The sequence below is a fragment of the Arachis hypogaea genome, chromosome 1, assembly GCF_003086295.3.
Source record: "Arachis hypogaea cultivar Tifrunner chromosome 1, arahy.Tifrunner.gnm2.J5K5, whole genome shotgun sequence".
NCBI lineage: Eukaryota > Viridiplantae > Streptophyta > Magnoliopsida > Fabales > Fabaceae > Arachis > Arachis hypogaea.
In genome coordinates, this window is record NC_092036.1 from 20,801,366 (window position 1) to 20,813,339 (window position 11,974).

General features: G+C 37.2%; 1 protein-coding gene across 1 annotated transcript; it reads left to right on the forward strand.

Annotated features, from left to right (window-relative positions):
• Positions 1 to 5,425: 5,425 nt before the first annotated feature.
• On the forward strand, positions 5,426 to 7,667 carry LOC112703737 (uncharacterized). The gene is made up of 6 exons (XM_025755354.1): positions 5,426 to 5,804; positions 5,925 to 6,336; positions 6,418 to 6,729; positions 6,819 to 6,924; positions 7,032 to 7,257; positions 7,300 to 7,667. The coding sequence occupies exons 1-6, from the start codon at positions 5,426 to 5,428 to the stop codon at positions 7,665 to 7,667; spliced, it is 1,803 nt and encodes a 600-aa protein (XP_025611139.1).
• Positions 7,668 to 11,974: the final 4,307 nt, after the last annotated feature.

Sequence of the window (11,974 nt, forward strand, 5' to 3'; positions counted from 1 at the left end):
TCACTAGATTATTAGTTCAACCGGTGGATCACTGGTTGAACCGATTGATCCGATCCTATGTAAATAAAAAATAAAATATAGTAAAAAATTTAGAATTAAAAATTTAAAATACATATTTTTACTAATATTTTAAAAATATCTAGCTATTCTAAACAATATGGAACAGAAACAATAAGTATTTTGTTAATTTTACTCTATCACAAATATTTTTATTTTGTTTTTATATGAAAATAAGTATTATTTTCGAATTTTAATAATTTATTAATTAGTTTATATCTATTATACTATTATATACTATAAGTATTTATTGAAAAATAATATTAATAGATATTATATAATTATGAAAAAAATAATAAGTGAGTTTATAATTACTGTTAAATAAAAATATAATTAATTTAAAAATAAGCAAACTTATAACTAAAATTAAAATAAATTAAATAGAAGTAAAAATTATTTGTTGAAAGATATTAATATATATTTTAATTTGCACATAAAATAATGATAGACATGTTAGCCTGGTGGTTGTGGTTATCTTTTATTTCCTTGAGGGAGGGGTTGTTATCAATTTTGACTGATTTTTATCGATTCACTCCGAATTTAACCAGTTTGCATCGGTTTCTGACTTTTTGCAGTCTAATCATCGGATTGAATCGATATAAGATTTGGTTTATCGATTTTTTTATCGTACCGACCAGTTCGATTCGGTTTATCAATTTTTCAGTCGTACCGGTCAGTCCGATCCGATTTTAATAATAATGGTATGTACACCATGTTTAATTTTTTTTTTTTGGCCTGAAATCAATATACCATTAATCATTCTATATATAGAAAACATTGCACGAGGAATGCATATCTTGATACACTACCGCAGAGGCGGAGAGTAGTGGCAGGGGGTTGGCGGCCATGACCATAATCGCCGCTAATCAAGAAGGATCCTGGCAGAGATGTGTGGCGGTCAGGTAAAAGCCACAAAACTCCCCTGGATAGCGGCTGGGGAGTGAACACCGCTGCTAAATTAGGAAGTATATCTTTGGGCTTACTCGTTTCACTTCCTGGTGCGAACAAAGCGGGAAAAGAGGCGCCAAACAAAACCACTCCACTCGGCGACTTCTTCAATAAACGCCACTAGGTGAGTTTCAAATCAGTGTTTCAATTCCATTTTTATTTTATAACTCGAAATTACTTCCCCCCAATTCTGCAGAAATCCGCGAGTTGAGTTTGGTAGCGCGCCAACCAAGAGCGGGAGCACAGCCGAGAAATATCAAGGAAGAACCCACCCAGGTGAGGATTTTATCATGATTCAACTTGTCAATTCCCCCTTTTCATGTTACAACCATTAATCGGAACCCCAATTTTGCAGAAACCCCCAATTTTTCAAGCTTTCCTCTATCATCCACAATTCCTGAAGCTCATACCCTCCCCTGTCGAGTTGCGCAGCTGCCTTCGCGACCAGTCCCCTGGCACTGGTCAGTCCTAACACTCTGATATTTTCTTATTGATTTCTTTGTTGGTTAGAATTTTGTAAAAATATTTATCTATATCTGTCTTTAACTGGGGTTAATTGCCGCTGTTCATAGACTGGAATTTGAAGGTTCACCTTTTTTTGATTTAATGGGTGCTCTGTATTGAAAGTGATAGTTAGAGTATAAAGCTTTAACAAAGGCTCATTATCAATGTTAGAGGGTTGAGTTTCTTTGGTTTGCATCTCTCTTGCATCTACTTCCTGTTTATTTAATTACCCAAGAATGTGTTTCTTTGGTTTGCATCTCCCTTGCACAGGAGAAATTGAGAAACTTTGCACGCACTAATCTGAAAAATTTGTTTGTTGATAAATTTATCATGTAAAGTACAAGACATTAGTAACTGCTGTTTCATAGCTGTTTGTGTTCTTTGCCACTTCCCATTGGTTCAGCTCTGTTATCATTTTCCCTTGTTTTTTATGACAAAAGCTTGATATTTATCATCTGTGTATTGTTTATAATAGTATTCTGAGTCAGGTTGGTTGTTGGTGTGTTGGGGTGTGTGTTTGCACAGTTGGGCTTGTTGGTTTTGGCTTAGTTTCCTTTATCTTCATTATGATTCTTCCATTCTCGTCTCCCAAATCTGTCATTTTCATGCCTATTTGAGTGTTTTAAAAAAGTAACTTTTGTCTTTATTTTCATTCTATTTTTTACTTCTTTGTTTTACAACACTTGAGTTGTACATTGTATCCTCTTTCAATTTCATACTTTTTTATTTAAATGCTTTACTTCCTTTTGATGTTTTGGTGATACATTGCATGTAGATCTGGGATTTTAGTTTTCATATTCAGACATGGGGTGCTTAAAGTTTGTGTCTTTCCCCTATTCTTCAAATGAGCTAATTTTTCACTTTCCACATGTGTAGAGAGTAATGGCTAAAACTTGAAAGGGACCATTGCCACTTCATTGAGCTTCACTTAAGTTATACTATTCTCAGGAAAAAAAATAAAATAAAATAATAAAATAAAAGGAGCACACTTTAATCTTGAACATTAATGAGTTTGGAATTATGGTTGTTAGCAATTCTGTACAGCATAGCACACTCAATCATTTCTAGTTATAATATGCTTTCGTTGACCACATCATGGGCTTAAAAGATTACATTAAGTGGGATGCTAATGTAGCTGTCATTGTAGTTTATTGATGGTCCATGGAGGGCTCAAGTGCTCCTTGGTGCTATGGAGAAAAAGGGAGGACTTGTCATTAAAGAAAATTTTGAAAAAAGGTGGAAGATAGTTACTGAGATGTTGTTTTATTCTTATTTTATGTTCTTTTTCAGTCCCTAACTAATGCATTTTTAATTATGACATTGCTAGCTTCTTGTATGCATCATCATCATCGTGTTCACTTTTATTTTGCAATTTATCTCAATTTAATTAAGCCATATTATTGCGGGGCAAACACATTTTCTGCGAGGAGTGTGTGTCAGAATGGTTGGTTCATGCTTATATTCCTTATTTAGATATTCTGTTGTTTTTTAGCGTTAATTTATAGCCTTTTTTGGGTAGTTTTGTTAATAGTTGCTTTAATAGTTACTGATCTAGTTATCTGTGTTAGGGAAATTATCCTGGTCATTTTGACGCTGAATGCCCCCATTTTCTGATCTTTATGCTTATTATACTATTGCTTATTTGCTATTGCTATTGGACTACTTCTCATGGTGCTGATTTCTTATCTATGGTGTTCATATATTAAGTGCAAAACTATGTTTCTGCTACCATTATGGTTTTACACTTCTCTTTACCAATTTTTGGTGCAATTCATGCTAAGTCCTGCTGTTTGGTTGCTACTATACTTACTGTGACACTGGACTAGTTGATCATGATTCTCTTGATGTCATTCATGCTACTCGAGTCCTGAATTGCTATTTGATTTTTTCAGACCCTTTTCTTGTTTGTCACTCTTTCTGAGCTACTCGTGTTGTTATTATTTTTTATGTTCTTTTTTGCTGAACTAATTATTTGTACCTCTACGGTAGACGACAAGATAGAGAAACTATACTCAAATATTTTGCATAAACATACCTACGAAATTTATGTCTACAATTTCAAGATTTTATTCTCTATCCATTATGACTGTTTAGTTATATTTTTTTATTATTTTTTACATCTAACTTTCAGTCCTATTTTCTTTTTCTTTTTTTAAGGAAGCTTTTATTTTCTTTTCACTTTTTGGACTTGGAACCAGCAAATCTTTCACCAAGTAATTATTTAGAAAGCACAGAATTTTGCAATGAGTAAGCCTCCTCCCCAATACCTTTCATGTGCTACATGTTACCTGGGAAGCAAGTAACTTTTATAAATTTATTTCCGTTTTGATTTATTCCATCGCTCTCTACATGGTTTTGCTTGTAATATATTGTCAAGTTTATTACGTATGGCACTCTCCCATCTCATAATTGTGATAAAGTGTTGTTGGTTCTCTTGACACACTCCCCATTTTTTCTTTTATTTTATTACAAGTGCTATGTATTTTGATACTCTTTTTTTTATTTATTTCTACTATTTCATTCATTTAAACATTAATAAGAGTTGGATTACAAAGCCTAGAGGGAGTGTAGAATATAGGGATGGTCTGAATAAATTCCTTGATTTCGCATTTGCCAATGCATCATCCGATGGGATGATACATTGCCCATGCCCTTTGTGTGGGTTCCGATGTTAACAAACTAGAGAGGACGCATACGCTCACCTTCTGATGAAACCCTTCCCCCTAACTATACCTTTTGGTTACATCACGGTGAGAAGATCGTAGACGAGAGATCCAGCGCTAGGGAAGAACTAGAACCTAATGTAAATTTAGGAGATCAAATGCGGGACATGGTCCAGGACGCATTCAACTTCCTGGGACTGCAGAGTGACGATGAAGACTCGATGAATGGGCATGTCGGAGACGTTGCGGAGGGGTTGCTGTACTTATCTGATGAACCTAGTCGCGAGGCTCGTGCCTTTCACGACTTGCTTGAGGACGGCGAGCAGGGATTATATCCGGGATGCTCAAGATTCTCGAAGTTGTCTTTCTTGGTTAGGCTATACCATATAAAGTGCATGTGCGGAGTGAGCGACAAGGCTTTCGGATTGATTCTAGAGCTATTGGGGGATGCCTTTGAGCATGCAAGGATTCCGAAGACCTTGCACGATGCCAAGAGGATCATAAGGAAGCTCGGCATTGGGTACAAGAAGATAGATGCATGTCCAAATGACTGCATGCTATAGCAGGGTACAGACCAAGACTTGTCTAGATGCAAACGGTGTGGGGCATCCAGGTGGAAGCAAAAGACCAGGAAGAATTCTTTAGTCAGAATCAACACCATTGTCAAGAAGAATGGGAAACCTCTACCGGCGAAGATTCTCCGTTACTTTCCTCTAATTCCACGGTTGCAGCGATTATTCATGTCCAGTAAGACATCCGTTGACATGTTGTGGCACAAGAGAGGAACCAACTCTGACGGTTCCTTGAGGCATCCCAGGGACGGCGAGGGTTGGAAAGCATTTGACAGGAGATATACTAACTTTTCTGGCGATCCGCGCAATGTTCGCTTAGCCCTGGCTTGTGATGGCTTCAATCCTTATGGAAATCTCAGTTCAAAGTATTCAATATGGCCAGTGATTCTTATTCCGTACAACCTACCCCCATGGATTTGCATGAATCAAACCAACTTTATTCTCTCTATGATTATTCCCGGTCCTGGCAATGACATAGATGTCTACCTACAGCCCCTGATTGATGAGCTGAAGGAGTTGTGGGCTGATGTTGATACCTACGACGCCAGTGAGAAGAAAATGTTCAAGATGCGAGCTGCACTGATGTGGACTATCAGTGATTTTCCTGGCTAGGACAACTTATCTGGCTGGAATACTTACGGCGGGAGAGCTTGCCCCACGTGCAATTTGGATGCCGAGACTATGCGACTCACCTTCAGTCAGAAATGGTGTTATATGGGTCATCGTCGCTTCTTGAATCGCGATCACAAATATAGACAGGACCGGAGTAGATTTGATGGCAAGGTAGATGATAGATCCCCACCTACCAAATTGACTGGGAGGGATGTCTTGAGACAATTGGAGGGTGTTCTTGTCTCACAAGGCAAGGTGCAAGCGGTGGGTGGTAAAAGAAGGCGCGGACAGCAGACCGTGGTGCAAGACGAGTCTCCCTGGAAAAAGAGGAGTGTATTCTTTGATTTGCCGTACTGGGAGAACAACGAGTTACGTCACAACCTTGATGTGATGCACATAGAGAAGAATGTATGCGACAACATTGTTTTCACCATGTTGAACGAGAGCGGTAAGTCCAAAGACCACCTAAAAGCTCGAAAAGATCTCCAGTTGATGGGCATCCGACATGATATGTGGCCAGTTGAAGGTGGAAAGTATCCCGCTGCAGTCTTTACCATGTGAAATCCAGAGAAAGATGTCTTTCTTAGGACAATTAAGAATGTGGTCTTTCCAGACGGGTACTCTAGCAACATCTCTCGCTGTGTTGATTTAAAACAGCGAAAGTTATTCGGCTTTAAGAGTCATGACTGTCATATTCTAATGGAACATCTACTGCCAATTGCGTCAAAACACGTGTTACCCACCCCAGTGTCTGCCATCTTGGCTGAGTTATCATCCTTTTTCCGAATAATATGCAATAAATCCATAGATCCTCAACAACTTCCTCTCCTTCAAGATCGTGTAGTCCATACCTTGTGCCACATGGAGATGATATTTTCACCTTCCTTCTTCACAGTTATAGTTCATCTAACAGTGCATTTGGTCGAGGAGGTCCGTCTCGGTGGCCCAGTGCATTACCGGTGGATGTACCCAATTGAAAGGTATTAATTCGCTTAATATAACTCGACCTGTTTATAAACGGATAGCTGTCATCTAGTAATTTGTACGTTATGTTCTCAAAGGTACCTATGTCGTCTCAAGCAGTACGTGCGTAACAGGGCACAACTGGAAGGATCGATTGCAGATGGCTACTTATCCGAGGAGATTCTCACATTCTGTTCTAGATATCTAGATAATGTCGAGACTAGGATCTACCGACCGACGCGCGTTGACGACCAGTCGATCGATGCTCCACCGAGCGAGATTGCCAACATGTTCCCAGTGGTTGGAAAGGCGGTCGGGGCAAGTTCATTTTTTACTATAACAGCAACCGAAAAGCTTCAAGCACATCGTCATGTACTGGTCAATTGCATTGCAGTAGAGAAATTCTTAGAGTAAGTACATAGCCTGAGCTATAAAATTATATAGTGAGCCAATTTGGTACTGACTGTACTAAACTTGAACAAACCTTTTGTATGCACAGTGAGTACAGAGCCATCACAAAGAGAAAACTGCGGAGTAGAACAAGGTTCCCGTCTCAAATAGATAGCGTTGTACACAGAGAATTTGCCAGTTGGTTCAGGCATAAGGTAATCTTTAATATCTCAGGATCCTACTACCCTTTGATGCCCTCTTGTCTCTAACGGTTCAATGCCATGTCCCATTTGGAAGCACCAATCATTCGAACGAGTTGTAGTGGCTCGCCTACGGTCCCCTCGCTCAGGCCAAACGCTATCCAGCTTACAACGTCAATGGATTTAAATTTAGGACCATGTCGAGGGAGGAAGGGATGAAAACACAGAATAGCGGGGTTTATGTCACTTCGGATACTAGAAGTTATGCAAGTAAACGGGATGCCAATGTTGCTGTCGGCGGCGTCTCGTATTACGGGAAATTATTAGACATCATCGAGCTAAATTACAGTGGTCAATTCAATGTAGTCTTATTCAAGTGTATTTAGGCAGACACCACGTCGGGCAGAGGCATCCGGCAAGACGTTCTTGGCCACACCTGTGTTAATTTTGCCACTCCGATTCACACCGGTGATCGAGAAGATGATGAGCCGTATATATTGGCATCTGAGGCTCGTCTTGTGTTCTACGTAGAGGATGAGGTGGAGAGTGGATGGAGTGTAGTAGTCCACGTGAAGCCAAGAGATTTGTTTGACATGGGCGAAGATTATGAATATTGTGAGGTCGACCTTAATCCACAGGCCTGTATGACTAGCTTGCCTGAATTTGATGTCGAAGGGTTGCGGTTGACAAGAGACGGTGATTTAGAGGAGTCCACTGGTGAAAGGGTTGAAGATTGTGACAAGGCTGCTGATTCCTAAAAAACTGTTCTCCACCATGCATGTAGCTCATATTCATGGCAGTTCTGGATATATGATACTGGATTTTATTTTAGTCATATCACTAGATAATATGTTGATTATAGTGACTTATTTGAGATTTTTTAAAACTTATCCTCTCATATAAAGCTCTTTTATTCAACTATGTCGTCACAATGCTGTTACCTCTCCAACTAGAATTCTTACAATCACATGTTTATATTGTCCTTGTACATTCTTCCTATTTTTGGTGGACTATCAGAGAAATTGGAGAGCAGAGACTTCTTTCTCATTACCAGAAGCCGTTGGTTCGCAGAGAAGATGATAGCTGAGTCTCCATTCTCTTCCTTGGACCACGCAACGTCCTTTGCAAGACAGTTGTGGTTTAAAGAGTCCCGCATACAATCATGGTTGGATGCCTTCTCTGGACAAAGTCACCTCTATCGAGCCATATCTCATGCGCCGGGACCAATGATGAGGGTTTGTTTCATGCTGCCCAATTTATTTTTGTACTGCATCTTCTTATTCGTGGAAAGCAACCATATTCATGTGATTATTTTAAAACTTTAGGAAATGCTTCACTGGGATTGAAAGTACCGGGCTAAATTTAGGTTTGAGTTTGTAACAAGTACGGAGACGTGGTTCTCACAGAAGATACTCGACGAGGTGAAGGTAAATGTTCACGTATTACCTTGCTATTTATCTAATGTATCACAATTTTACTCACCCTAGTTTAATTAATTGCCAACTTAGATGAAATTCGATGCTTACATGTGATTTTCTGGTTGACATTATTGTTGAGATGCATAGAAACTTGCTACTTGTGTAGTTGAAGCTAAACAATGTTAGTTAACTCAAATAAGTATCAAGATATATAGGTGTTGAAACTTGAGAAGTGCATAGTGCAGTATAAAGAGAGTATTGCCTCATGACACAAGTATAACTTTCTATTAATTGATATCTTTTCTTTCTCCAATATCCTCTCTACTTACTTATTTCTATCGTAATATGCATATCAAGTTATTATCTGGCATATCACTTCGTGTACTTGTGAATGGATAAAAAGGAAAATGGGTATAATGTAATACTATCAAGTAAATCCACCTAACTGTATATTGTATTAAGCAGAAAGCAACTCCGCAAACCTGCAATGATTGGGTATCAAAAACTTTAAACCCATTATGGTCCTAGTTTAGTACACTCTTATCGGATATTACTTATGTATTTCAATAGGTTCTAGTGCTGCAATTATAACTTGGCATGATTTGATTCACTAGAAAAACCACACTACTCCACATACTAATTTTTAGGTTCAAAAATTGAACCAAACCAGTTGAAAATAAATGTAGCCCGCAACAATTCAGGAGTCACTTATATCTTGTATCAATTTGAGACCTTAATCTGTGTGCATGAGGCATATTCTTTGTTCTGATTTGAGCAGAAAGAGCACTCCAAAAGATTCATTCTGTTTCTGGTGTTACTGGTGTTCTCTTTATTTGATGCCATAGTCTTCTTGCTCTCTAATCTGAAATGCTATCTCAAGTAATAAAATGTAATGATTCTACTACTGAGTCACCTGATTTTTTATGTTTTAGGTTCCGAATCATTTGAATGTTTTTAGATTGTCCCAGGTTTTTATAAACAGTATTTCTACATTATTTTTGTGATGTGTTGTGCAGGCACGATATGAAAATACTCTTGTTGTTGAACTGGATATTGCAGCACAAGATGAATTCAAACTCATAGAACACAGACTTGAACGTCTATGGGAACGTAAGATAGACAACTTTACTTCTTGACGATGTAATTTGATTATGTTCATACACTAATTCTTGAAATTCTGCGCCTATTTTGTGCTATGATGTACCTCTCAGGGTTAACATTTTCCCAGATTCAGGAGGCATCCGAAGCTGCTGGAGAGGTGGTTCCGGATTCAGAGGAGAAAGAGGACGTTGTCCCCTCCGGTGGCTCTGAAGAGGCTGATTCTGCTGGTCAAAATGCCTCGATGCTGTCGTATGACCTCAATAAAACGCCGAAAGAGAATGATTATCCTTATAGTGGAATGTCACCTGAGGAGAAAAATGCCTGGCACCTAGCTATGTGGGCGACTAGATACTTGAACCCTTGAGGATATTGCAGTAGTTTAATTGAAGAATTAGGATGTTGATTTATAGGATGTCCAAGACTTGTTTTTTGAAGTTGTCGTGACTTTATAATTCTTCAGATTGTTATTAGGGATCGTTAGTATGCTGCATTGAAGGTCCTTGGTCTACTGCTTTATGTATTTCTGCACTTTATTGAAAGACTATCGTAAGACTATCGCAAGATTCTGATTAACAAAAAATTTTTGGCACAATGATAAAATGTTTTGCTATGATATTTTCCTTACAAACTAACAAATAACAATCTATCTATTTTTTTTTACAAACTAACAAATAACAATCTATCTATTTTTTTTTACTTTCTTTTGACGTCTGAAAAAGTACCTAGAAATATGCTAGTAATTATTATTATTATTGTTATTAATAATATTATTAATATTATTATTATTATTGATAGTTATTATTATTTTTATAACTACTCACATTATTATTATATTCACGTCCTTCTTATTTTATTAATTATTAATATTATTTAATATTGGTATTTATTATTGTTATTATTATTATAATTATTGTTATTATTATTATTATTATAGCTTTTTTTGGTCTCATATATTTTTTATTTTTCAACTTAACATTCACAAATATCAACACAAATACATCTCTATCATATATTAGGTATGACCTTCTATCTATTTATATTATTTTTCATAAGCTATTTTAAAAAAGTAAGATTTTACAAAACCAAGCCTATTCTTATCACAACTTAATATTATTACCCAGTTATTATTGTTTATTTTACCCTATTATTATTATTATTATTATTATTATTATTATTATTATTATTATTATTATTATAAAATGTTAAAATGAAAACATAGATTGCTAATCTTAAAGAAATCAATAGCTAGTGAGGGCTAAATTTAAATGTTAAATTTAAAGTTAATTGAAAAACAAAAATGAAAAAACTGTTGATAACATGTAAAATTTTATATTATAATTATTATTATGTTTAACCCACATACCGTATTATTATTATTACTATTATTGTTATTATGTTAAAATTTAAAATATCAACAGCAAATTTACGTTGTGCAATATTTATTGGTTTTAAGATTTCTCAAATTATATTCCTCCCGATTAGTGTTCTGTTTCCTTGGCGAAATATTTTCATGGTTCAAATTATTATTATTAGAATTAATATTGTTAATTCCCTCTAACAATCAAAATTAGGGATTTCGTTTAATATCAAATATTTCAAACACCCGCCAAATTTGATTACTCCCCATATGAAATACCAATCGGCCGTGACCCACCTCTTCTTCTTAATCCTAATACACCCCAGCTCTACCTCACACTTAGTCCTGAATACAGTGAACGAAGCCCCACCCCCAACGAGGAGCTCTCAACTCTCGCGCTCTGACACCTCATTGTCTTTGACTGCGTAGTTAGGTCGTCCTCTCTGCTGTTAGCTCGTCCGTTTGGCCCAGCTGTTACATCGTCCCCTCACTGCTGCGGTAATCACCAGTTATCTATCAATTTATGATGGTCTAATATTTACGAGGGGCATTCTTCCAAGCCCACTTGGTTATCCTGTTAACTAATTCATGTGTTATGGTCCAGGACTATATTTATTATTTTTTGGGTGTTTGTTGGCGTAAGGAGTTTATGATGGCTCGGAAAGGTCGATTCACGAAAAAATCTAAATTGGGACCAGGATCTCACCAACCTCAAACGGGAGCGAATGCGACTTTGGACTCCCACCATGATGGCTCTCAAATTCTTCCGACCAATGACGAAAGTGTCCCCGCAAGTGGTGATAGTGTCCCCGCTACTTCACGTCCTTTCCGTCCCCCGCGAAGTGAACCAAGGCCTGTTCCACAGATGAGCACAAATAGTACCCAAAACTCGCTGACAGGCCATCTAAACTTGGAAACTAATGCTAATGAGGAACCTCTTGTTGAAGAAGAAGTTGACGAGCTCCATGATGCTCCTGTGATTCAGAGTCGCAGAGGATGCAAGACTACAGAATTTTGGACTGTTAAGATCATAGGTATTTTTTCAAATTATTTTTCTTCCATCAACATCATTTAAGCTCCACCTATTATTAATTTACACAATACTTTAATTCGTTCATCCTAAATGCTTTCAGTTGCAAAACAGGTCAATGACATTTGACCTTCTCCATTTGTTTGCAAAGTGGTTTTT

Coding starts and splice junctions, on each gene's coding strand:
- LOC112703737 (XM_025755354.1), top strand. CDS start 5,426: ATGCGACTCACCTTCAGTCAGAAATGGTGTTATATGGGTCATCGTCGC. Junction 6,337..6,417: donor TGGATGTACCCAATTGAAAG/GTATTAATTCGC, acceptor ATGTTCTCAAAG/GTACCTATGTCGTCTCAAGC. Junction 6,730..6,818: donor GCAGTAGAGAAATTCTTAGA/GTAAGTACATAG, acceptor TTGTATGCACAG/TGAGTACAGAGCCATCACAA.